Source organism: Pyricularia grisea, assembly GCF_004355905.1.
Source record: "Pyricularia grisea strain NI907 chromosome Unknown Pyricularia_grisea_NI907_Scaffold_2, whole genome shotgun sequence".
Lineage (NCBI taxonomy): Eukaryota > Fungi > Ascomycota > Sordariomycetes > Magnaporthales > Pyriculariaceae > Pyricularia > Pyricularia grisea.
Window position 1 is genome coordinate 5551689 of NW_022156717.1, and position 22498 is coordinate 5574186.

Below are 22498 nucleotides of genomic sequence, written 5' to 3' on the forward strand. Positions count from 1 at the left end.
GGACCAATTATGGAGAGGAAAAAAAAAAAAAAAAAAAAAAAAAAAAAAAAAAAAAGAAAAAAGCTGCCAGCATTCTATCGTGAGCCATATCGCCAGTTGTTGCAAGAGAGGTGGGAAAAGGAGGCCTTAATGTTATAAAGGTAGGTCCCATCGCTCTGCCCTTTATGGCCCAATACCGTCAGCAAAGTCCTTCCTGCCTGTGCTATGTATATGGGCAGCTCGTATAACTCAAAATGCCAAAAAGGGCAAAGCCCTGCGCAAGTCAAGGCCTCAAACTACCGGGATGTGAGCGCAATTCTCAATTTGTTGTACTTGATGCTGCTTGCAATGCCAATGGCATCGAGAAAGGATGACGGTATGGGAATGTCGGCATGACCTACCTTATGTCTGTTTTCCCGCAGATATATCAGATATATCTCATTCAAGTTAAGTGCGCTTATCAACTTCATGCTCTCTCTCTCTCTCTTCACATTCAACCCAAATACAAAAAAAACACATGTATTGTTGATACACGACCCAACTCAGCAGACATTGTTCCACACTTAAGAGTCTAAAAAGTCTTTGATATGATGCAGGGTAGCTGGTCTATGGTACACAGGAACATGGCTAGAACACCCTCCTCGTCCCCAAACCGGCGACGTATAATGAATAACCAATAGTACTTGGTGAAGAAAAGGGCTACAGTTTTCTTTTTCTCTTTCGCACATCGACTGCCTCCTCCGTTTGATTGGTGGCCACACTTCCCCACGATAAGAGGTGCCGCAAGCTTGTCATGCCTCTGGGTTATTGTTTTTATGTTGATACATTTCTGCAAATCGACGTCGGCGGCCAAAGGATCATAACAGCTGTACTGCTTATTTGAGGACAGACCACAGCTTGGGGGCGGCGCACTGAGTGGCGCAGTGGGCGAGGTGGAAGACTGAGGACATTGGGTAAGGAGACGTCAGCAACGCGTACAATTCAACCTTCTCCCGATAGTCATGTGGCAAGACTAGTGACCAAAAGCTTGAAATACTTACACTCCTCAACGCAGTCCTCCTTCTCGTCCGAGTCGCTCGGCGTCGCGTTGGTGACCCTCTCGACGCACTCGTCGTAGTGGTGCTTGGCCGGGGCGCACTGCTTGGAGTTCTTGCATTCTGTTTTGAGTCCAAGTTAGCATCTAGGTTATGTAGGGCAGCGGCTTGCCGTCATGGCACATAAGGCCTTCGAGATGAAAACCGCTTCTGGCTGAGTGGAGGTATTGCAGATATGGGTCGGTATCGGTACTAACCCTCCTCGAACTTGTCCTTGGGGTCGACGGTCTCCTCCTCCTCTTCCTCTTCTTCCTCCTCCTCTTCTTCCTCTTCCTCCTTCTCCTCCTCCTTCTCCTCCTCGGCAGCAGGCTCCTCCTTGGACTCCTCCTTGGCAGCGGTCTCCTCGGTGGACTCTTCCTTCTGACAGCGCAAAAGTCATGGTTAGCTTGGTCCGATCCATATCAGGTTGTGTAGCTTGCTCCAAGAATGAGCTCATTCCGCCACAAACGACCCAGAAAGGCCGTTGCGCGACGCGATCGATCTCTTCAGGACACCCGCAAAGCTTTGCCAGTTCTAGGTCGCGTGATGGAATCGATGAACAGATGGTTTATTTACCTCAGCCTCCTTCTCCTCGGCAGGAGGTGCCTCGGCCTCGGCCTCGCCCCATGGCTTGGCGGCCTCGTACAAATCACCTATCGTGTCCCAGAAACCCATTTTGATCGATTGTAGATTATTATAACCCTTTACGGTCGTGTTGGGTCGGTTCTTTTGCGAGAATTCGTGGTTGCGGTGCGTGCTTTGAGAAGCGGAACCAGTCGAACTGTCGGGACTTTGGAGCTCTGGAAAATCGTCAATGGGAATGGATCGAGAATCTGTCAATTGGCCGTCGTTGATTGGCTGCTTGCTCGCAGGCGGCTGGCCGGCCAATCCCGAGAATCACGTGATGACAGGATGTGCTTGTTGTCAGCAAGGACCAGCTTTTAGCCGATTTTTTCTTTGCGGCTATAGCGCTGTATAACGCCATGAAAATTGGCCGCCTCTGTATGGATTTTGCGGATCATTCTTTTGAAGTTGGCGTATACTTCTTTCTCGATCTCTTCACGATGTCTCATGCCGTTTTTACCTCTCAATCATACGCCGAAACAGCTTCACACAGAACCATGCTGCGACGGTTCAGCGAAAGCTCATACCCCAAGAGCTAACACAGTATAGTTCAGGCCAAGGTAGATAGATTAATCAAACACCGAAGCCCTCGTGGCAAACATAACCGACATCATGGTATTGTAGGCAATCTAAATATACAACAAAGAGTGGTTTCCAGTAACGCTCGTCATCCAACTTCTCATTGGCGCGTAAAGTCATTCATCGTCCTGAAACATTTCGTAAATGCAAAGAAGAGAGAGAAGAAAAAAAGAAAAGAAAAAAAGAGAAATATATCTTAATGCCTCTCCGCTTGATTCCTTTCCGCCTCCTCCATCCTGTTCCCTAGTGCCTGAGCTTGGGCTTCCTCATACCCTGGCGGAGGCTCGTCGGGTTGTGGCTGTGTTGATATCGTCCGCGAAGGCTGAGAGGGGGCGGCCAGACCTGAGGATTGTGTGCTTGACCCGGGTGGATTGCTCGGCGACTCTTCGTATTGCGGCAAATCTTCATCCACGGCGATCACCTGGCCTGTCTCTGCCCGGATATCCTGTGCGTGTTGAAGACGATCTCTGATCGTCTGGTACGCCTCCCTAAAGTCGCTCCAGCCGCCATCCTTGAACGTCAACTTGATTTCAAGACGTGGCAAGCCTTGTGGTACATTGCCACCCGTTACGGGCCTAACCAGCCCGGTCCAGTAAGATGCGCTGAACCACCCCGATCCAATGTGCGTGTCCTCAAAGTTGAGTATGGGCGCTGAAAACGATTTGAACTCGGGCGTTGGTGTGGCTGGTAGGTATATAACCTTTTTTTTGTTTGTTTTAGTGTGAGCATCTCTCAGCAAACAAATAGATTGAGAAGAAGAAAAAAAAACAGTAGCAATTATAGACATAAACATCGAACATCAAACAATCGTACCCTCCCAGTTGTGATATACACTGTTCCACTGTCACTCTTGATATCGAAAGCAGGCGCATCGGCTAGTGAGCTTGGCCTCGACAGTTCCAGTGATATCCTTGACGTTTGCTTGTGGATGATTTTCTCGTGTGGCAACTTGACAATGTCTCCCTCGCGGGACAACATCACCCAGCTGACGGTATCGTTAGTGTGGGTCTCATCGTAGTGACGGTGGACGTTGTTGGCAGCCCAGCATGGACGAATATGAAAAGAATGGCCATCGTAGTCCATGGTAGCAATCCCAGAATCTAGGCTACCTAGGCGACAGTGGGGACTAAGAAGTGGTGGAGCAGGTTGGAACAATGAGAGGGAGAAAAAATATATAAAAAAACGACGACCAGAGTAGGAGCAGCGCCACAAGCGCGTGGCAGGTCAGCTAAGGTTGGGGTAAACACGCAAGGTGAGGTAGGTCGGGAGGTGAGGCAGGTGGGTAAAGAAAGGGTAGGTATGTAGGCAGACCCGTAGTGAGATGTAGCGCTTGTCTAGACCATCCTCTACTGTAGGTTATGTAGGTATGTATGGTAGGTGGTGGAGTTGTTTCTCTGCAGCAAGAAAAAAAAAACACGAAACGAAGGGGAGGAGAAGGCTGGACATGACAAAGAGCGCACCAACCTACTTTATTGACATGGCGAAAGGCGATAACGGGTTGGTTGGTGGTTGTGATGGATGAAGAAAAGCCAGCCGGCCGGCCGGGGGTGCGGGCTGAGATCCAATGTGAGGGTCTGGTTCCCAATCGGCGGTTGTCCCCTCTATTTTGGCATGGGCCCAGGGTACATGACCAGGCCAAACAGGCAGATCAAGGTCGCCCCGTTCTGTCAATGGTCTTATTTTATCCTCGGAATCGATAGTCTCAACTACCGGTAGTCTACTGTTTGAATGTATGGAGTGATTAATGTAGCTCAGGTAGGTAGTATTTCATGACAAGGCATAGCTTTGGGAAAAGAACGGAATCGACTTTTTGGTGGTGGCCAATTGGACATGTTTTGATACAGACATGTTGCGGGTGGGGGTGTGTCCACTAAAAAGCCCGGCCAGGCAATTAGTTCCAGTAATGACACCTTAGGAGTTGGTTGCATTAGTTAAGACATGTAGCCTGCCTGTCTGACCAAAGAAACAAAAAAGCCCCGCGCCTAGGTTTCACAGGATCAGACAGATTTATTATCTTGGCAGATATGTTATATATCCACTCGACTGGATTTCGTTGCCATGCAATTTAGGTACAGAAGAAGAATAATGAAGAAAATAAATAAAAAAAATTCTACTACTAGGGCTACAAGAAACAAGTTGCACCGGCGGCCGACTGTGTACCACCACGCCAAGAAGGTACCTTTTTTTTTCTTTTCTTTTTGACCGAGACTGAGGTAAATTATGTCCGAGTTTGATGCGTTATGGATGATATGATGCTTCTTGCGGGGCATTCGGCGGGGCTAAATGGGCACCAACTACGGTCGTAGATCGCAACGGTTACAACCGCACTTTGCAACGCACAAAGTGTTACTTTCGTCCAACGGCTTTCTGGTCAAAAGGGCCATCCGCCAGATCCATCACTGCATTGATCGGTCTTCTGCTGGATCCGTTTCACGGCTACTCTCCTGGGTCTCCCCTGCTATTCAAAACAGGAACTCTCTTTTTGGTGTTTGTTGGTGGATATATTTGCTACAGTAGTATTGTCTGCTGTCGGCCTCCGCACACACTTAATTACAGTAGTACTACTTGTACTGGCAAGGTATCAAGCGCAGCAAGTACCATACCCTTAACTGGTTACTGACAAAATGATTGACCGATGGGGTAACAATCGTCGTCGTCAGCCATAAGGTACTTACCTCTTTGGGTGTCGACCTCGCTCCTATCTCACCAGAATGAGCAATGCATCATTTGCATACATAAGTACACAAGTCCTCAACCAGGGTGACGGAGTCATGGCCTCGCAGCTGTTGGTCATCTGTTAAATACCGATAATCCAATTTTTGAAAGAATTTTTACTCCCTCTTCTGGTAAAGATCCACTCGAATCAAGGGAGTTCCAATCACTCCAGTCCAGGCTGGCCCCCAACCGAGAAAAAGTACCGACTCTTCCAAGAGGCTAACTGGTGGGCATCTGTCTGGGGGTCTTTTGTGTAGGTATGGAATAAAGGGGTAGCATGAGATATTTACCTAGCAAACTGATTGTAAATAACTTACCAATACACTACTGCACTTCCCCACAAGCGATCAACGAACCACTGGCGCCTGCATCTTTGCCGGCTTGCTTGTCCATGGTACCATGTTCGGAGTTTTGACATGTGGCACGAAGAATGATACCTGTTTTTTTTTCCTTCCCCCAAACAACCCTCCATTGTGTTTTGTCTGCTTCCTCGTGCCGACTATGAAGATTTTACTGCTGCACGTATGTCTAGTTCGCTCAATTTAGGTCGTGAATATTTACCTCCCGTAAGTATAATATGACTATGTTGCCCAGCAACAAAACGGTGTGGGTTAGCCGTATTAAGCCCCATGAACATGCTGAAGGAAGAACTTCATTGGGCATGATTCTCACAAGTATTATGCCTTTCTCTCACCTGGTAACTAGATAGTCTAGTGGGTGGGCACGTATCACCAGTCATTTTTTCAACGCAGTAACATCATATAAATCGTGTTTTCATTGGAGCTTAGTCAATGTTCATAAGTGACATAGCTCAGATTCATCAAAACCATCAACACCCGCACCGAAACCAACAAAAAAAAAAGAGAATTTTAGAGGAAGAATCATGAAATATAAGCAGAAACCCTCAAAAAAAGCAAAAAAAAAAAGCGAAAGAACAATGGCCACAGGACTCCGAGCGGAGGAAGAAAAGATGATAATGACTCTCCCAAATATGCGCGTTGACTTAAAACTTCCCACGCCGAGATAAAGCTCAACAACCTCAGTCTAACGTTCTCGGTGACCAGGCCACCAACCTCCTCCATGACATCGTCTCAACTTCATACTTTCGTAAAATTCTGACAACATGTATAGTGAACAATGGCTAACAAACCCTGACCGCTGGCTTCAGACATTAGGTGCCATTTACCCTAACAAGGGCATGCAAAAATGGCGTTGTTTTCTGTGCTTTTAGTACATCATCCATCATCAAGAAAGCCAAAACTCCTGGGGTTTTCCGACGGCAGAGTTTATCCTTGCCTCGGCTGCAGGTGAAGCCACAATATCAAGCTGAAGCTTTGGTGCTGGCTCGTCAAGTTTTTTCTTGGCCGCAGGCGTCAAGCCGCCGCCTCGCTTCTTGGGCGGACTCTTTGGAGCGTCAGCCGGCGGGCCGTAACGGACGTCACGGACGTCCCAGCCATCCTCGTGCGCTGCAGCAACCCAGGTGCGCAGACCATCATGCACGGCACCGTAGAATTTTTCTTTGCAGAGCCGCAGCGAACCTCCCATACACCGCTCCCATCCGGAGATACGGAACTCCTCACGGAGAACGTTGCGCTCTGCAGCAGTTGGTGTACAGGCAATGATGGCATTCATCAGCTCCAAGTGGGATGCAAGGTAATTTGTTGCGTCCCATTCAACACCACCAACATATGGTGCCGCAGGCACAGGCGGTCGCTCCTGTGGAAAGTGCCGTATGAGATACGATGATGGTTCGTTAGGATTTCTGGCTGGTTCTTTCTGAACGGCCTCGAGTGCCTGGCCGCCCTTGGTGCACTTGTCAACTGGTAGTGACACGACATTGAGCGTATGCAAAAAGATCCAAAACACCTCCTTCGTGACACTGACGGCTTCTTTGCACCAGACACGGTAAGGTCGCTCTTTGCGCATCTCAAGCACAAAGCTGACTGGCCGCTCCTCCTCCTTGCCCTTGGGATCACGTAGATATGACAGCACGGTAGCCGCACGCCTGACACGCTCCTGCGGGCTTGAACTCTCAATGTAGGTAAATAGAACCGATGTGATGATATTCCTGGTGGTGAAATCGCTGGGTCCCTTCTTCTCGGGATCAAAAATCATGTTGATCAGGGCTGGGAATAAGGTGCCCTGGATGGTGTGCAAGTACTGCATAGCCAAGGCAGTTGTTGAAAGTGCCTTGAGGCAAAGCAAGACTTCATGGAGTAGTGCATCTTCGTGCTCCTCCCTAGAGAATCTGAATCAGTAGCCGTACTTGAATCTCTTGACACATTCACCGTTGTAGAAGCTTACCTCCATTCGACGGCCATGATGCGGTTGAGCAGGCCGACGACTTCCATCATACCACCTTGGCGAACAAAATCCTCGATCCAGGCAACGGTTTCATTGCGCAACAGCAGCCGCAATTTGTGCAGCTTACCAACTTCGACAAGTTCCGGCTTCTGAACTTTACGAAGATACGAGACAAAATCGACAGGGCCCGGCTGGGGCTTTACTTTGGAGAAGAAGCCCCCTCCATTGGAGGAGCCACCCGAGGATGGCCTGTCACTGACGATGCTCTCAGTTGACTTGGAGCGGAAGTGTCTACCGAGGGTTCCGTCCCCTTTCTTTTTGGTTGGGGAGGACGGTGACTTGTTGCCACCCTTTGAAAGTGTAAAGGTCCTACCTCGGCTAGTCTTGCTCTTGGCCAAAGTCTCCTTTTCCATAGAGCCGATACTACCAGAACTGGTTGAGCCAGCAGTATCCAACAGAGCACTGCTATCTCTGGCTGCTTGCTGCTCGGCATTCTTTTTGGCTAGGGTTTCAGCCCAGTCCTGCCGGATAAATTCCATCTTGATAGTGTCGCTGAGGCTTCGCATCTTGTACCGTTGATTTTCCGGTATGTTTCGTCGATCCAGCATGGCTTCCAAGTGGGTATCAATATCCTTGGGATCAATGACTGGTTCCGGGCTTGGAGGTGTGGGTGAGGGCGAGCCCTTCACAGTCTTTCCTCCAAACCCGGAGAAAGCACTCGCGATCTTGGGCCTCGAGGCTTTTTCTTTCTTGTGCCAAGTTGAGGACTTGTGGCCATTCTGAGTCTCCCTGGGCGTTGAAGTCGCGTCATCGGTTGTTCGGGTGAGGTCAGCTTTCGAGTGAAAATATGGTTGGAATGACTTTGGCCTCTGCTTCAAAGGGGACTTCTCCTCCTTTGGCGCAGCCAGGTTGGTGACAGAGGCGTTCACCTGGTTACTTCTAGAGTTGCCTCGCGAGTGTCCCGGTGAATCAGACTGCTTGTCTTCAGCGCCTGCTGTAGCAAATTGGGCATATATGGGTGTAGGCAATAGGGCCCCGCTCGCGGAGCCTTCTGGAGTTCTGTTTTCCTTGTCCTTGCCATTTGCTGCCCCGTCATCTGCTGTACCCTTGAGATTCTTGGATGATTTGGGCCGGGAAAGCAAAGTCGCAAAGTTTGTTGTTGACTTTGTCTTCTTGGGCTTTGTCGGGGAGCTCGGCACAGACCGACCATCAGCAGTACTGTCTTTGTTGACCAACGCCTTGAACGAGACGTTGACAAACGAGTTCTTCTGGGGTGACCTCGAGGTCGCATCCGTCTTCTTGGGAGGTGATCGCGGAGGCTGCTCTTGCTGGTTGTAGTGAAGCTCCCCAAGGGCCCGGCCTTGCCGAGCGAAGCCAGACAGCCCCATATCGGCTGAGCTGCTAACAGCGTATGGATTCAACACAGCGTCGTTCTGCCCGGTTCGGGCTTGATATGCAGTACTGGATGTAGGTTGGACCTCGAAAGACGAAGTCAACTCGGTGCCGTCTGAGTTGTTGCGTCTGTGGACAAAAGATTTGAATATGGAAGACTTGGGCCTTGACGGACGATCGGCAGTGCCATTAAGCTTGGTCGTTGCATTAGATGCTGGATCGTCAATGGCGGCCATGGTTGCCAGGGAAGACAAAAATAAAACACGGCAGAGAGGAAAGGAGTAAATGCAATTGAGACAAGATTGCGTGAAGAATGTTGATGTCCGATGCGCAATGAAATGATGTTTCGTCGAGTACCTCGAGAAGACGTTGTCTATTTCCTCGTGACACTGATAAAATCGATACTTTTACGCCATAACTGTTGTTGGGAGCCCAAGAGGAGCAGGTCGACAATACTCCTTTGGTTGAGAATGATTAACGAGAACCGTAGGTCTAATCGCACGCTATGGCGGTTCGTCCGTTTTGTGAGATAGAATTGAATTAAACTACTAGATAAGTACGGGTAGCAAGGGAGGTAGCTGCTAAGGTCAAGTGGCGGTGGGTGTTTACCATACATCAGCTTGGTGTTGGTAACCACAGCAACTGCTGCCCAGGGTACAGCTTCCAAGGCAGATACGCGTGCTACTTTGTTGCTTTGGGTGGTCCGTGCAAGCGATGCCAAGGCCTGGCCCCTCACCAGAGTCGCGACAGCCCTCGGTCGAAACTGCTGAGTTACCTTGGCCTATTCGCTAATACTTGGTTGCCAGGTTCATACCATTAGGAAATCTTTATTATGAGGTTACATTTCTTGTATCTATCACCTCAGCTATACGTAGTAGGTTAGTCGGTAAGCTCATGTATAAATAGTGCATCGCTGATGCGAAAGTCGACATTGGAATAGGGCTGTAATTAATTGAACAACTAAATGCGCCCGAAGCGCTAGGACCCCTAACCCTTGTCGCTAAGCTTGTTCTGGTTTGAGATGGGCAAGACAGGCACAATGAACAATGGCATACCACTGGCGGCCACAGTGATAACTTAGATAGGGAGTCCAGGAGACTCAAAGCCTGTACCTTAGGTAACTTGAGTACCTATGAAACATCTTGCCTTGCTTGCATATCTAGGTACCTATGGTCCCGTCTTCTCCTCCTCTATTGTCTCGCCCTATGGTTGTCTGCACTTGAAATCCAGCCACGCCTTCCCTGAAGACAGATGCACCTTACCTACCTACCACTACCTCCCTGCCTGAGGCATGCGGGCAGGTACGTACCTTAGGTAAGTTTGCCTTCGATACTAGTGTCGCCTCCCAAAGTCTTCTGTGTACCATCAACCGTGAGTTGCTCTTCACGTACCAATTGCCTGGCTAGGCTGGAGTAGAAGCTAATGGAGGTCAAGCTTTCACAAGTGGCCGCGGAAGCCCTTGCTTTCCCCAAGTAGCTCCCGCAATGACGCATTTGCATCACCTAGAATGTGAGAATTACTCGCAAGGTTAAAACCGTCCAAAGAGGACGAAATTCGAAATCGCATCCCATCGAGACCAGTAATCAGTTATTACCTTACCCATAATTATCTATAAAAAAGTTTGCCCCAGATTATGTACCTGTAGGTACTGTGCTTTGGGATATTCTGGCCAGCCTTGGCTCACATGCGCGTGCGCTTGCTCAAGCTTCGAGTCAAGATCCCTGTACCCCCTACCTTCTCTCTTTCGCCCCTTGAACAAAACCCCCTGTGACGATTGGAATCGTCGATTCCCATTCCTGCTTACACTCAGGCTACCTACCTCACCTCTTTTATCGGCTTCAGACACCACGACGAGAAAACATTCTCGATAGATTGACCCAAGTACGCACCGGCGAGCGATGACGACGCGAGGTTCTCTTACGACCGCGCGACTCAATTCAAGGCCCAGCTACAATGGCTTCAATGCTGCACGCCCAATCGTTCTGGGCTTCGCGAAGCTTTTGGGCTTAGGCTTGTCCTCTGTCGCCGCATCTCCCGTTCCTGCTACGCTCGGTCACGGCGGCATCGAGCTACCCGAAGATGAAGATGGGACCCCGAAATGGATTCTGTTTCTCTTCTCAGCCTTCTTGGTGCTTGCCGGTGGCGCTTTCGCTGGTCTAACAATTGCGTTCGTCGCCTGCCTCAATCTCGACCCCCCCTGCGCTGCGAACCGCGAAGCTAATTTTCTCAATTCTACCGGAACAGGTTGATGGGCCAGGACAGCATCTATCTACAGGTCATTTCTTCTGACAAGGACGAACCCCAGCATAAGAACGCTAAGCGCGTGTATAAACTCCTCGAATCTGGGAAACATTGGGTCCTCGTCACACTTCTTTTGGCCAACGTGGTTGTCAACGAGTCGCTCCCTGTTGTTCTTGACCGGTGTCTCGGTGGTGGTGTTGCCGCTATTGTCGGCAGCACAGCTTTAATCGGTAAGATGGAAACGTCACCAGTTCCAGCTCAAGCACGGGAAACACAGCAAAGGTTCGAGAGCAAAACTGACGCCCTGCCGATGATGGCTGAACAGTTATATTTGGAGAAGTCGTTCCACAGTCTGTCTGCGTACGATATGGCCTTCAGATCGGTGGATACATGTCCAAGCCCGTTCTGGCGCTCATGTACTTGACCGCACCCCTCTCTTGGCCGACTGCAAAGCTGCTCGACTGGATTCTCGGAGAAGATCACGGCACTGTTTACAAAAAGAGCGGTCTGAAAACGCTGGTTACCTTGCACAAGTCACTTGGTGTCGCTAGCGAACGACTGAACAAGGACGAGGTCACAATCATCAGCGCCGTTTTGGATCTCAAGGAGAAGCCTGTCTCGTCTGTCATGACCCCGATGGATGATGTGTTTGTTATGTCAGAAGATACGGTGCTCGATGAGCCTACGATGGACAAGATTCTGTCCGCTGGCTACTCACGTATTCCTATTCATGAATCCGGCAATCCGACAAACTTCTTGGGAATGCTGTTGGTAAAGATCCTGATTACTTACGACCCGGAGGATGCCATGCGTGTCAAGGATTTCCCTTTGGCAACCCTACCAGAGACACGACCCGAGACTAGCTGCCTCGACATCGTCAATTACTTCCAGGAGGGGAAATCGCACATGGTCTTGGTATCCGAGTCCCCTGGAAGCTCTTCTGGCGCTTTAGGTGTTGTCACCTTGGAGGATGTCATTGAAGAGCTCATCGGAGAGTATGTTTCAGTCCCCCATGCTACTGACGAGCTTTAGTTTTTACATGGTAACTAACGATCGATCTTATAGGGAAATTATTGACGAGTCAGACGTCTACGTCGATGTTCACAAGGCAATCCGGCGCCTGCATCCAGCTCCCAACGCGCAGATCTTTCGGAGGCACTCGGTCAACACTGCATCCAAGTCGCAAGAGAACGTCAAGGCGGATGCTAATGGCAAGGACTCACTGGCTTCTACTTTGGTCCCGGAAGCTACCAACACCATTGTGGCCGACTCTAGATTGTCGAGTAGTCCGAAGACCACCTTTTTGATGAGACGAAGCTCCGCAGGCCAAGACGGGCAGATGGTTTCCTCGGCTGTGCCAGTCCGCACCAACCTTGACGATATTCGGGAACACCTCAAACACCTTGGACCCTCGAACCCAGCGAACAACCCGAAGAACACACGCCTAACTTCTGTCAAGATCAAGCCAGGCAGCGGCTCGCAGGGGCAGGCTTTGCGTTCACCGTTGCCTGATGTCCCGCCAGGCACTGTCCATGAAAACCCGGACGTCCTAATCCGTCTCACCGAACCCAGCGACCACGACGCTGATGAACAGACGTCACTCCTGTCTCACACCAACATGCCTTCCAAGGATGGCGTACAAGCCCTTCGTCAAAGTTACGGTGCTGCGTCAGCTACGGATGCTCAACAGCGCGTTTTATCATCATCTCCCCAACAGCCTACCAATGTTCCCGATATGTCCAACAAGAGCGACGACAGCACGCAAAAGCCCAGGGAGCGAACCCAGTCAGGTATCTACAACAGGATTGGGCCTATAGCAGAGACAAGTCCAACCCGCGATCCAGACACCGGGGCAAGCAGCCCTACATCCGAACGCAGTGGCCCCACAACGCCTCTGCCTAAGCGGTCGACGGTTCGCAGTGGTAGTATCACGGAAAACATCTTTGAGTCGGAGCGCGGCTTCCGAAAGGTTGTTCTTGAAACCAACAGCTCCAATGAAGATGAGGATGAGATTGAAGAGAATGCAACTTACTCAGCTGCCGAGGCGGACAATAGTCCTCAGGGCAAGGGTACCTCAAGCTCCAACAACGAAGACGCCCATGCCAACGGCTCAAAGAGTGCCAAGAAGAAGAACAAACGCAAGAAGAAGGGCAAGTCTTAGGCTGATTTTTTATCCCAGACTGTGAGCACATCTGTTGCGCCGTCAGAGTTTGAGTTCTCGGTTTGAGGGCAAGATTTGGAAAAGTGAACACGGGGGGTGAGGGATGATGGATCTGGACGAGGTTATTGAATAGGTTATGGATGTGCTGTACGATGATTTACGCGATCGGCATCGTTAATCAGGTCGGGACTACGGCGAAAACTTGATGGGATTCGTATGTAATTTATTGAGATACGTCACCCAGTCTGCACGTATAGGGTCCAAAAGCTTTCTTTTCATATTGCAATGCTTTACAGAAAAAAGCGACAGATGGTACACGGTAGGAAAAATGTACTAGTCTAGAATGAGTTTACAACCATTCTGGTTTTGAATTGGGTTTCTTTTTAAATCACCCCCCCTATTCAAATAAAACGCAATGCCACAGTCTACTGGCTGACTTGCTTGTTCATGTGTTCCATACGAATGCTAACAGCCCTCCTGTGAGCCTCAAGCTCCTCAACCTTGGCCAACTGCATAACTGCCTCGCCAACGTTGCGAAGACCGTCCGCAGTCAGATTGGAGCTGGTAATGTGCTTGACAAAAGAGCCAAGGTTGACGCCCGAGTATTGCTTTGCGTAGCCGTATGTAGCTGTGAAAGGGGATGAGAAAAAGAAAAGTTAGCATTAGGACAACAGATTTTTTTTCCTGTCACTACTTTTGCACTCGACGGGAATACGTAGGTAAATTACTCACGGAGCGAATGGTTGACACCGGCAGAATAATCGCCAACGCTCTCCGGAGTCCACTGTCCGATGAAGACGCTGCCGGCATTCATGACCAGGTCGACGACGGCCTCTGCGTCCTTGAGCTGCAGGATGAGGTGCTCCGGGGCGTAGTCGTTGCTGATGCGCATGGCCTCTTCAATGTTGCGGACCGAGATGGTGATGGAGTGCTTGATGCTTCCCCTGACAATGTCGACCCTGGGCAGCGCCATGGCCTGCTTGTGGACCTCGTCCTCGATGGCCTTGAGGGCCGCCTCGTCCAGGTCGACGGCGATGAGGACGACCTGGCTGTCGACGCCGTGCTCGGCCTGGGAGAGAAGGTCCGAGGCGACAAAGGCCGGGTTGGCGTCGCGGTCGGCAATGACGAGGACCTCGGACGGGCCGGCGGGCATGTCGATGCCGACGCCGGCGTTGGTGTCGTTGCTGACGAGCATCTTGGCCGCCGTGACGAACTGGTTGCCGGGCCCGAGGATCTTGTCGACCTTGGTGACGCTCTCGGTGCCGTACGCCATGGCAGCGACGGCCTGTGCGCCACCGGCGAGCACGATGCTCTCGGCGCCGACCTTGTGGGCGACGTAGACGATTTCGGGCGTCACAGTGCCGTCCTGGCGCGGCGGGGAGGCGAGCACGATGCGCTGGCAGCCGGCTACCATGGCGGGGACGCCGAGCATGAGGGCCGTCGAGGGCAGCACGGCCGTGCCTCCGGGCACGTACAGGCCAACGCGCTCGATGGGCCGGCTGAAGCGGCTGCACACAACGCCGGGCATCGTCTCGACGCGCAGGGGCTTGTCCTCCTTCTGGGCCGCGTGGAACTTGCGGATGTTCTCAAACGAGACATCGATGGCCTTCGCCGTCTCTGGGGACAGGCGCATCATCTCTTCAGGGAAGGGTGCCTTGAGGACGGGCGATGTCAGGGATGTTGCCTTTTCGAACTTGTGAGTGTATGACAAGACGGCCTTGTCGCCGTTCGTGCGGACGTCTTCGACTATGGGGCCAATGATCTTCATGATGGCGTCCGACGACTTTTGGGACGGGCGCTTCAGGGCTTCTTGGATGTCGGCAACGGAGCTCTGGCTGACGTCGAGGACCTTCATTGCGATCCTGTCAGATGTCGCCTCTTTAGCAGCAGGTGCAGCAGCAGCTGGCGCGGGCGCACTTGGTGCACTAGGCTTGATGCCTTCCTTCTGGGCCCACTTGCCCTTGGCATCTCCTGTCCTGCGCTTGACTTTCCAGCTCTTGGCGTCGAGGTTTCTCTCAATGTCACTCAGACTGACGCCAGAAGCAACTGCCTTGGTAAGGGCAAAGTAGATAAGGTCGGCAGCCTCAAAGGCTACGTTCTCCTTGGTCTTTGCATCGCAAAGCTCCTCGGCTTCCTCCATGATCTTGGCCCTCAGTAGCTTCTCGTCTGAAAACAACCTGGCAGTATACGAACCAGCGGGTGCGGACTCTTTGCGTTGCTTGAGTGTTTGCTCCAGCTTGGCAATGCCTCCAAGGTTTCCAAAGCAGCTAAACTGGTCGAGGTGACAAAATCGTCCCTTTTGCCTAACAACGAATTTGAGAGCATCGTTGTCACAGTCAAGAGAGATCCGAACCAGTTCTTGGGTGTCTCCTGAGGTGGCTCCCTTGTACCACAAACCGCGCTTGCGACTTTGGTAGACACCGGTGCAAGTCCGTAGGGCCTCTCCGATGCTCTCCTCGCTGCTATATACCAGTCCCAGGGCGATCCCGTTATCGTCGGTAACCACGGTGGGAAGTAACTTGTCTCCTCTGTCAGAAGTCCAGTTTGATGCCAAGAGTTTAGATATCGAAACCTTTCCGTCAGTGGCATCCTTGGTGGAAGGACACAGTCTGGACGACGGCAAGATAACAGTGGCATGCACTTGGCGGGCCAGTGCTGCGCAAAGCTCCAAGTCGGCGCCGTCGGCTGGCCTGATGAACAGGGGTGAGCCCTTTTTCGAGTTGAATTGCTGGACCAGTGTTGAAACATCACCGCTTGCATCTATGCCGCTCACGAGTAGGCCATTCTCTGCCGCGGAGACCTGCAATGAGGTCGCCTCAACAGCCTGCCCAACCCTTGAGCCATGTTCCTCATAGTCCTTCAGCTGTTCCGGCTTCACAAAAACCTTCCTGGCACCACTATCAAGCAGGGACAATATGTCGTCGGCAGACTCGAGTTGAGTCACATCCAGATATGGTTCGAAGGCAGAGGTGCCTGGCTGCAAAAAGTTTCTCACATCATCAAGATTCTGCGGCGTGACCTCGAAGAATATTGTGCCAAGGCAAGCAAGCTGCTCCCTGGACAGGCCGGTCTGACCATTGAGGTTGGCCGAGGCATCGACAATGAAGGGCAACGGTAGTGTTGACTCCATTGTGGATTAGTTGAGCACCGTAGGTATGTCGTAGGCAATTACCTAGGTAGATAGCTAGACGAGTTGCCAATGGCTCACTCTGTGTAGAAGCAAATAAATTCAACGTCTGCGGCAAATAGAAAGAAAATGAGGGGCTTATATGAACGATTGTAAGGACTTTGCGCGCTAGATCGCTCGGCACACTTTTGATATCAAAAAAAAAAAAAAAAAAGGTATGATTTTGCTCATCGTCTGGTTGACTGACAGATGAACATAAAAGCCAAGTCTTGAACAATCAGTCATAGGGGTTAGTCATGCAGCAAAAATCAGAACTTTTTCGATGTCAGTCGCCTCCCGGGAATCGGCGTTTCTTTCGTCATGCTCAAGACGGCTAAAATCACCACAGAGGGGCAAGGAAGCCCCACTACGTGACATCGTGTGAAATATTTATCCAGGACACTTTACTGCGTATATGCGGCAAAGGTTGGGTGGGCGGGCATCTTTTGGCGTCTTAGGTTTGTTTTTACTTCGTAATCCGCAGGAACCCAAGACCCATAAATAAATCGAGAACAAGGATTCAGCTCTTAAGCTGTGGCCTGTGCACTTTATTACCAGGGACGGTTACTCCGGCTGGGCGCATGCGCGTAAACTGGTTGCAGAAAAGCGTCCATTCACGCGACACATTGAATTCGATTCTCATCCCATCACAATCATACCATGCTCCAGCATCTAATATCACACTGATACGTCGTTCTATCCCACCAGCGACGTTCACTGGCGGTTATTCAAATGGCAAACATCAAGTCATCTTAGCATTGACGCGAACGATATACCCGTAGCGCCACCAGCCGCAAATCCAAGCTCATCCCCATCGTTTTGAGAACAGCTGGAAACTCGCCGACGAGAGTCCCTCGCCTAATCGATTGCGGCGAAGGTCTCAATTCTCTATCTCCTACAACTCCAAAACCTCACCTTTTTCACGAAATCATCGCATCCATCCAAAATGTCAACAACAGCCCCTCAAACAAACGGCGTGCCACCGGCGTCCGGCAGCCAACCACAGACCCAAAGCACAAACGCATTTAGCTCCCAGCAATCATCATCACAACAACCGCCGGCCGCCGGCCAACCACCACAAGCCGCCGGAGCCGCCGGCGCATCCCAATCACAGCAGCCACAGCAGGCCGACAGCACGCCTGCCCCGCGGCCACGCGACGCCCGGACTATCGAGCTCCTGCTGACGGCGCAGGGCGTGACGGCGTTTGAGCCGCGGGTGCCCCTCCTCCTCCTCGACTTCGCCTACCGCCACACGGCCGCCGTGCTGTCGGATGCGCTGCACCTGGCCGGCGACCCCTACACGACGCACGCGGGCGCCAAGCCGTCGGCCGCGCAAAACGCCACGGCCAGCGCCCCGAGCGGCGGCGACGCCAGCGTCTCGGCCTCGGCCATCCAGGTCGCTATCGCGAGCCGGTTGGCCTTCCAGTTCCGCGGCGCCGGTAGCACCTCCAAGGAGTTCCTGCTCGAGACGGCTCGCGAGCGCAACAAGGCCGCTCTGCCGCGTATATTGCCGCACGAGTGGGGCGTCAGGTTGCCTAGTGAGCGGTTCGTGCTGAGCGGCAACGCCTGGGGGTTGACCGACACGTGGGGCCCGGGCGAGGCTGGGATTGATGATGACGACGATGACGACTCTGAGGATGCGGATGCCGAGATGAGAGATGCGATGGAGGGTGTGGAGACGCAAGGCGGCGATCAAGTCGACGAGGAGGTTGGCGGTGAGCCGGTTGAAGGAGGCACTGTCGACGATGTGTTCGGGGATGATGTGGATGAGGAGATGGCCGAGGAGTGACCAGCCTCTGCTATGATATCGGTTGTGGGAGTAATAACCAACCAATTGACATTACAGAAGGGCTTTGATATCGAAATAACAGTGCGCCCTATAGCATGAAATGGAGCTTCTTTGGGCTTTGGCAAGGAGAATAGTCTATCAGCCAAGGGTCAAGTTTGCTCCTTTGAGCGGAAGGATTTCAAAGGCATGATTTATGGAGCAAGTAGCAAAGAGAGCTAGCTTGTGAAAGGCGCTGTTCCCCTGGGTTGAGCCCGCTTATATCATGGAAAACCAGGCCCAATCCGATGATGAGGCACTCACCAATAGACCCTCACACGTTTGAATGGCCACAATCAGTCTAGTTCTAGTCAGAAGCTGACCGCATTGAATCCTCGATTATTGCTACGTTGGCACAAGAACACTTATGGTACATGTCTATCGGCTACGTTCTTGCGCAAACAAAAACCTACCAAAAAGAAAACAAAACTCCTCATGCTATGCAGTGATAACCTTGGAAAATCCAGAAAATGCCCCTCCCCCCAACGCAAAAGAAGAAAAGACACCAATACTTAATGTGGCGCTGTTGAAGCTGCCTCCCACGGCACCAGTTATTTTTTTTTTTTTTGTCCCCAGATGAACCGATCGTACAAGTTTGGTTTGTTTGTGTGATCAAGCTGCTATAAATTTAGAGCTCATCGGTGCATGTCCCCATTGACTTTGAGGTTTTTGACCCCGGTGATGACTTCGGCATCCACGTCGTTGACAGCATCTTTCCGATCCGAGCTCTTCTTTCCATTAACGGTAGACGCAGCAGGGGATCTACCCCGACCAGCAACGTCTTCATCTTCACTTTCCACAGCTTCGTCATCGTCATCATCATCCTCCTCCCCGTCGGCGTCTTCCTCTTCAAGAACAGCCGAATCCTCCAGCATCTCTTGTCCGTCCTCATAGTATACGCTTCCCTCGTCGACCGAGTTGCGCGAGATGTAGCTTTCGCCCATAGCGTCAGCAGCCTCATCGTAATGGCTCTCCTCATCATCATCGTCGTCTTCAGCGTCATCCCTGTCGATCTCGTCCGAGTCACTGGCGGAAAACTCGTCAATCTCAAGGGGCTGGTCGCGCCAGTACTTGAAGTCTGTGAATTCCTCACCGCCACCCTTGACCAAGGTGCTTACGGGCGGAAAGTAGTGCTCCACAATCTCTGACATGCTCAGGTAGCTCAGCTTGAGCTTGTTCAGACTGAGGAGATCCAGGGAAACCTCGGCGTTGGAGTTGATGGTAAATATGCGAGTCCGCGGCACATCCACAGTACGGTAGGAGATCTGGTCCGTCAATCTGTTGCCGAAGCCGGCATAGAAAGGATGGTGTTCAGGCCCATAAAGGCTCTTGATGTCCCGGAGCGTCGCCATCTTGAAAACATGGGGCTTGCGCAGGTAGATTTCGCGACGCAAAGCCGCCATTGTACGGTCTGGGGAGAGAATTGTTGGGCCTCGGGGGAGTCGATAGCCATCTTGCGCAATGTTGTGCAAGTAAGCCCGGGTTGTATCAGCCTGACCAACCGAACGACTGGTGAGGTACATGATATTGTACCCATTGTTCTGGATGTCGGTGTAGAGTTTGGCGACCCCGGCGTGCGTCCAATCTCGTCCGATCATGTTGAGCACATGACCGAGCGCATCTGACTTGGTTATAGTACCATCGATATCTGAAATGACGACAGGGGTCTCGTGTTTCCAGAGGTACATGTTGGCAGAGCACGTAGCTCTGTTGACCGTGAAACTGAGAGTGTTTTCGCCCGACTTGAGATTCATGGCCTTGAGCTGATCGCTGGTGAGGCGCAACGTCTTTGCATAGTTCCTGTTCGGATCACCGGCAGTAGTGGAGCCTGGCGACGACGGAGGAGTCTGCACGAGCGCCATTTGACCAACATCAGACTCTGTCCTCCTATGAACAGGAGTCTGGGCGGTTGCAGAGCTGTCGTCGCTGTGGTACCCCGGGTCTGAAGCAGCGTCGATGGCTACCGTGGGGTTGTTGAACGAAGTCTCCATCATCTTCTTCATGGCAGCCTCCTTGGCCTCTTCGCTGTGGTAAATCCACAGGTTCGCCTGCTCGTCCATGCCAATGAGCGCACCAACGTCGTAGTTTCCATCTAGCTCCTGTGAGAGGACCTTGCGTGCAAGAATCTCAGCGCGAAACGCATCCTCCTCATTGTTCTTCATGTCACTCATATCAAGCATCAAGTCACCTTCGGCGGTTACTTGCGTGCGGATGTTGACCGCTGCGAGTTCCCTCGACAGTGTCACAGCCCGCCCGAGAGCTTCGCCACGCGTGAGGGGAGGTGGGCTTTGGGACCGGTCTGAGGGGTTCGCGAGATCGAGCGACATGTCTTCAACATCGAGGTTCGAGGACGGCCTACGCGCCCGTTGCCTCAAGATGTCGTCGCTGTGAGGGCGATGATCGAAGCTGCCCCATTCTCCCGATTTATGCCGGCGGACGGAAAGCTCGGGCGAGGTCGAGGATGGTGTAAGGAGACCTAACATCAAAACGCATGTCAGTGGCTGCCAATACCAACTGCCGCATCAAAGCCAATGAATATACACAAACCATCTTGCGCCAAACCAGACTGAATGATGGCTGGCTGAGGGCGGACCGGTCCCGGCGAACGGGACTTTCTGGACTCTCCATCCAACTCAAAGACTTCGGGGTCTTGAAGGCCTGGCTGCTGAGGCTCAAAGGGCGGGCTTGAGGCAGGCGACACTATAGGTGAAGTCTGCATGCTCTTTGGGATATTGTCGGTAGTCTCGAAGACGAAGAAGGCTTCTCCGCCTTCGCCGAGCTTCATGGAGTATGGCTGCTTGACTCCATTTACTCTAAATTCGACCTTCTTCTCGTAGGGTCGCAACAGTGAAAACTTGCCGAAGCGCACATGGAAAGGGGAGCATAGTAGTGCGCCATCCTCCTGCTCGACGACGATAACGTCGATGGCGCCGCTGAGAGTAGCCGGGTTGATCGAGTTCCATGCCGTCGAGACCGAGTCGCTCAAATTCCTGACGTACTGCATCGTACCAGCCGGTTTGGTGTGAGGTCCCAGGACCTCGATATTAAGGTGGATAGAGCAGGATTCGGGGTTGTACCAGAGAACTGGGAAAGTGGTTCCAAAATTCGAAGGGTTCAGACCAGCTTGGTTAAGAAGTGTCGTGGGAAAGCGCCAGAGCACCTAGATTCGGACTCTGGACTGTCGCGCAATAGTCTAGGAGCAGTAGTTTCGGAAAGAGGGATGACAGTTGTGTGAGGGCCCCTTGAACCTGGGATAGCCCATGCAGTCAGACGCAGGGGAACACGCGAAAACAAAATCGTGCGTTCGGAAGCAACTTTTGGGTTCGGTTTTTTTTTTTTATCCCCTCATATATGATCAATGATAAATATTGAACAAAGGGATGCCACTGTTCTTAATTCACATAGGTGAGCAAGGCTTCATGAGAGATGCCAGAGAGGATTACGAAGTAGGATTTTGTCTATTTTGGGGAAGAGAAAGAAACATTTCTTTGAGATAAGCTGGGTCCGATTGTTGCGAAAAGATGACGGGCCTCTTTGCGCTTCGTTGCGGCCGTTGCGCTATGTGCATGTGAGCTTTGCTGAAAGTGGACGGGCGGAATGGCCGAACTCAACAAACAGTGGTCCACTTTGCCTCTATTGGAACCAATAACAGCACTCTAACAGTTATTCCAATATCCACCTCAGCCGCTACCTACCGCACTGGCAGGTCTGGGCAATGAGGCTATGAGCCGCGGTTCTTTAGTCAAGTTGGATTTCCGATCCGGTGCATAGAATGATTTGTTCCGTTTGACACTTTTTCAAGTTTACAGCCACTAGACTAGTGTCGCAAAAGTAATTTGTCTTCAAATTATGACCTCGTTGATACTATGGTGAGGATCAACTACCTATGCTGGATGTCATCGTGCAGACGTTGGGTACAGGTAGGCAGCTGCTACCTTCTGGATTACCTGGTACCAAACCAGGTCAAGGGATCACAGACGATGAGTCCCATCTAGCGAGTCACGACTCAAAATGCCTTGTGATCCCACGACTTCTGACCAACCCAGACCTGAAGTGCCCCAGCAACCCGACGCCCAATGTTGCCGACTCTGTCTTTACCCTGGTCCAATAGATCGCGCGGCGGGGATTTCCGCATCAAAATTCGATGGACTGATGTCATTATAGCTGAGCCCCGTTCTGTTGAGTTTCAATTCATCTCCGGTGATTGTATTTTTTTTTACTCGTGATGTGCCCAAGACTTTCCATCTTTCCATACTATGGGGCTGTGGGAACTTGGTATGTATGTTTGTCGAGCAAGCCTTTTTTTTTTTTTTTTTTTTTTTTTTTTTTTTTTTTTTTTTTTGTTTTTTTTTTTTTTAACTCGTATTTTTGCGCTGTCTCCACGACTCCTGAACTAGATTTATACTCTAGTCCCATTCTAGTCTAAAGGGCTGAGCTGC

At 51.4% G+C, this 22498-nt stretch overlaps 7 protein-coding genes across 7 annotated transcripts; 2 read left to right on the top strand and 5 right to left on the bottom strand.

Moving 5' to 3' along the window:
* Positions 1–549: 549 nt before the first annotated feature.
* PgNI_04231 (uncharacterized protein) lies at positions 550–1843 on the bottom strand. Its single transcript, XM_031124282.1, has 4 exons — positions 1629–1843; positions 1271–1433; positions 1020–1136; positions 550–919 (listed from the first exon to the last, which is right to left on the bottom strand). Exons 1-4 carry the CDS (start codon positions 1725–1727, stop codon positions 855–857), a joined length of 444 nt encoding a protein of 147 aa, XP_030984554.1. The 5' UTR covers positions 1728–1843; the 3' UTR covers positions 550–854.
* Positions 1844–2451: 608 nt separating this feature from the next.
* Positions 2452–3338, bottom strand: PgNI_04232 (uncharacterized protein; the record flags this gene model as incomplete). Its single annotated transcript, XM_031124283.1, has 2 exons — positions 2452–2955; positions 3069–3338. The coding sequence occupies 2 exons, from the start codon at positions 3336–3338 to the stop codon at positions 2452–2454; spliced, it is 774 nt and encodes a 257-aa protein (XP_030984555.1).
* Positions 3339–6215: 2877 nt separating this feature from the next.
* PgNI_04233 (uncharacterized protein) lies at positions 6216–8902 on the bottom strand (the record flags this gene model as incomplete). The annotated part of the gene is made up of 2 exons (XM_031124284.1): positions 6216–7209; positions 7275–8902. The coding sequence occupies 2 exons, from the start codon at positions 8900–8902 to the stop codon at positions 6216–6218; spliced, it is 2622 nt and encodes an 873-aa protein (XP_030984556.1).
* Positions 8903–9931: 1029 nt separating this feature from the next.
* Positions 9932–16672, top strand: PgNI_04234 (uncharacterized protein). Its single transcript, XM_031124285.1, has 6 exons — positions 9932–10037; positions 10111–10833; positions 10911–11137; positions 11233–11902; positions 11973–13696; positions 13801–16672. Exons 2-5 carry the CDS (start codon positions 10565–10567, stop codon positions 13066–13068), a joined length of 2262 nt encoding a protein of 753 aa, XP_030984549.1. The 5' UTR covers positions 9932–10037; positions 10111–10564; the 3' UTR covers positions 13069–13696; positions 13801–16672.
* Positions 13494–16198, bottom strand: PgNI_04235 (uncharacterized protein; the record flags this gene model as incomplete). Its single annotated transcript, XM_031124286.1, has 2 exons — positions 13494–13696; positions 13801–16198. 2 exons carry the CDS (start codon positions 16196–16198, stop codon positions 13494–13496), a joined length of 2601 nt encoding a protein of 866 aa, XP_030984550.1.
* Positions 16673–16886: 214 nt separating the features above from the next.
* Positions 16887–21492, bottom strand: PgNI_04236 (uncharacterized protein). The gene is made up of 2 exons (XM_031124287.1): positions 20607–21492; positions 16887–20535 (listed from the first exon to the last, which is right to left on the bottom strand). The coding sequence occupies exons 1-2, from the start codon at positions 21061–21063 to the stop codon at positions 18695–18697; spliced, it is 2298 nt and encodes a 765-aa protein (XP_030984551.1). The 5' UTR covers positions 21064–21492; the 3' UTR covers positions 16887–18694.
* PgNI_04237 (uncharacterized protein) lies at positions 17181–18023 on the top strand (the record flags this gene model as incomplete). The annotated part of the gene is made up of 1 exon (XM_031124288.1): positions 17181–18023. The coding sequence occupies one exon, from the start codon at positions 17181–17183 to the stop codon at positions 18021–18023; it is 843 nt and encodes a 280-aa protein (XP_030983524.1).
* Positions 21493–22498: the final 1006 nt, after the last annotated feature.

Bases quoted from the DNA above. Each gene is read 5' to 3' on its own strand.
- PgNI_04234 (XM_031124285.1), top strand. From the start codon at position 10,565: ATGACGACGCGAGGTTCTCTTACGACCGCGCGACTCAATTCAAGGCCC. The intron at 10,834-10,910 runs GTTCGTCGCCTG...CTACCGGAACAG, and splicing joins TTCGCTGGTCTAACAATTGC to GTTGATGGGCCAGGACAGCA. The intron at 11,138-11,232 runs GTAAGATGGAAA...ATGGCTGAACAG, and splicing joins CGGCAGCACAGCTTTAATCG to TTATATTTGGAGAAGTCGTT.
- PgNI_04231 (XM_031124282.1), bottom strand. From the start codon at position 1,727: ATGGGTTTCTGGGACACGATAGGTGATTTGTACGAGGCCGCCAAGCCA. The intron at 1,137-1,270 runs GTTAGTACCGAT...GACTCAAAACAG, and splicing joins CAAGGACAAGTTCGAGGAGG to AATGCAAGAACTCCAAGCAG. The intron at 920-1,019 runs GTAAGTATTTCA...CAATGTCCTCAG, and splicing joins GGAGGACTGCGTTGAGGAGT to TCTTCCACCTCGCCCACTGC.
- PgNI_04236 (XM_031124287.1), bottom strand. From the start codon at position 21,063: ATGCAGTACGTCAGGAATTTGAGCGACTCGGTCTCGACGGCATGGAAC. The intron at 20,536-20,606 runs GTTTGTGTATAT...TTTTGATGTTAG, and splicing joins GTCTGGTTTGGCGCAAGATG to GTCTCCTTACACCATCCTCG.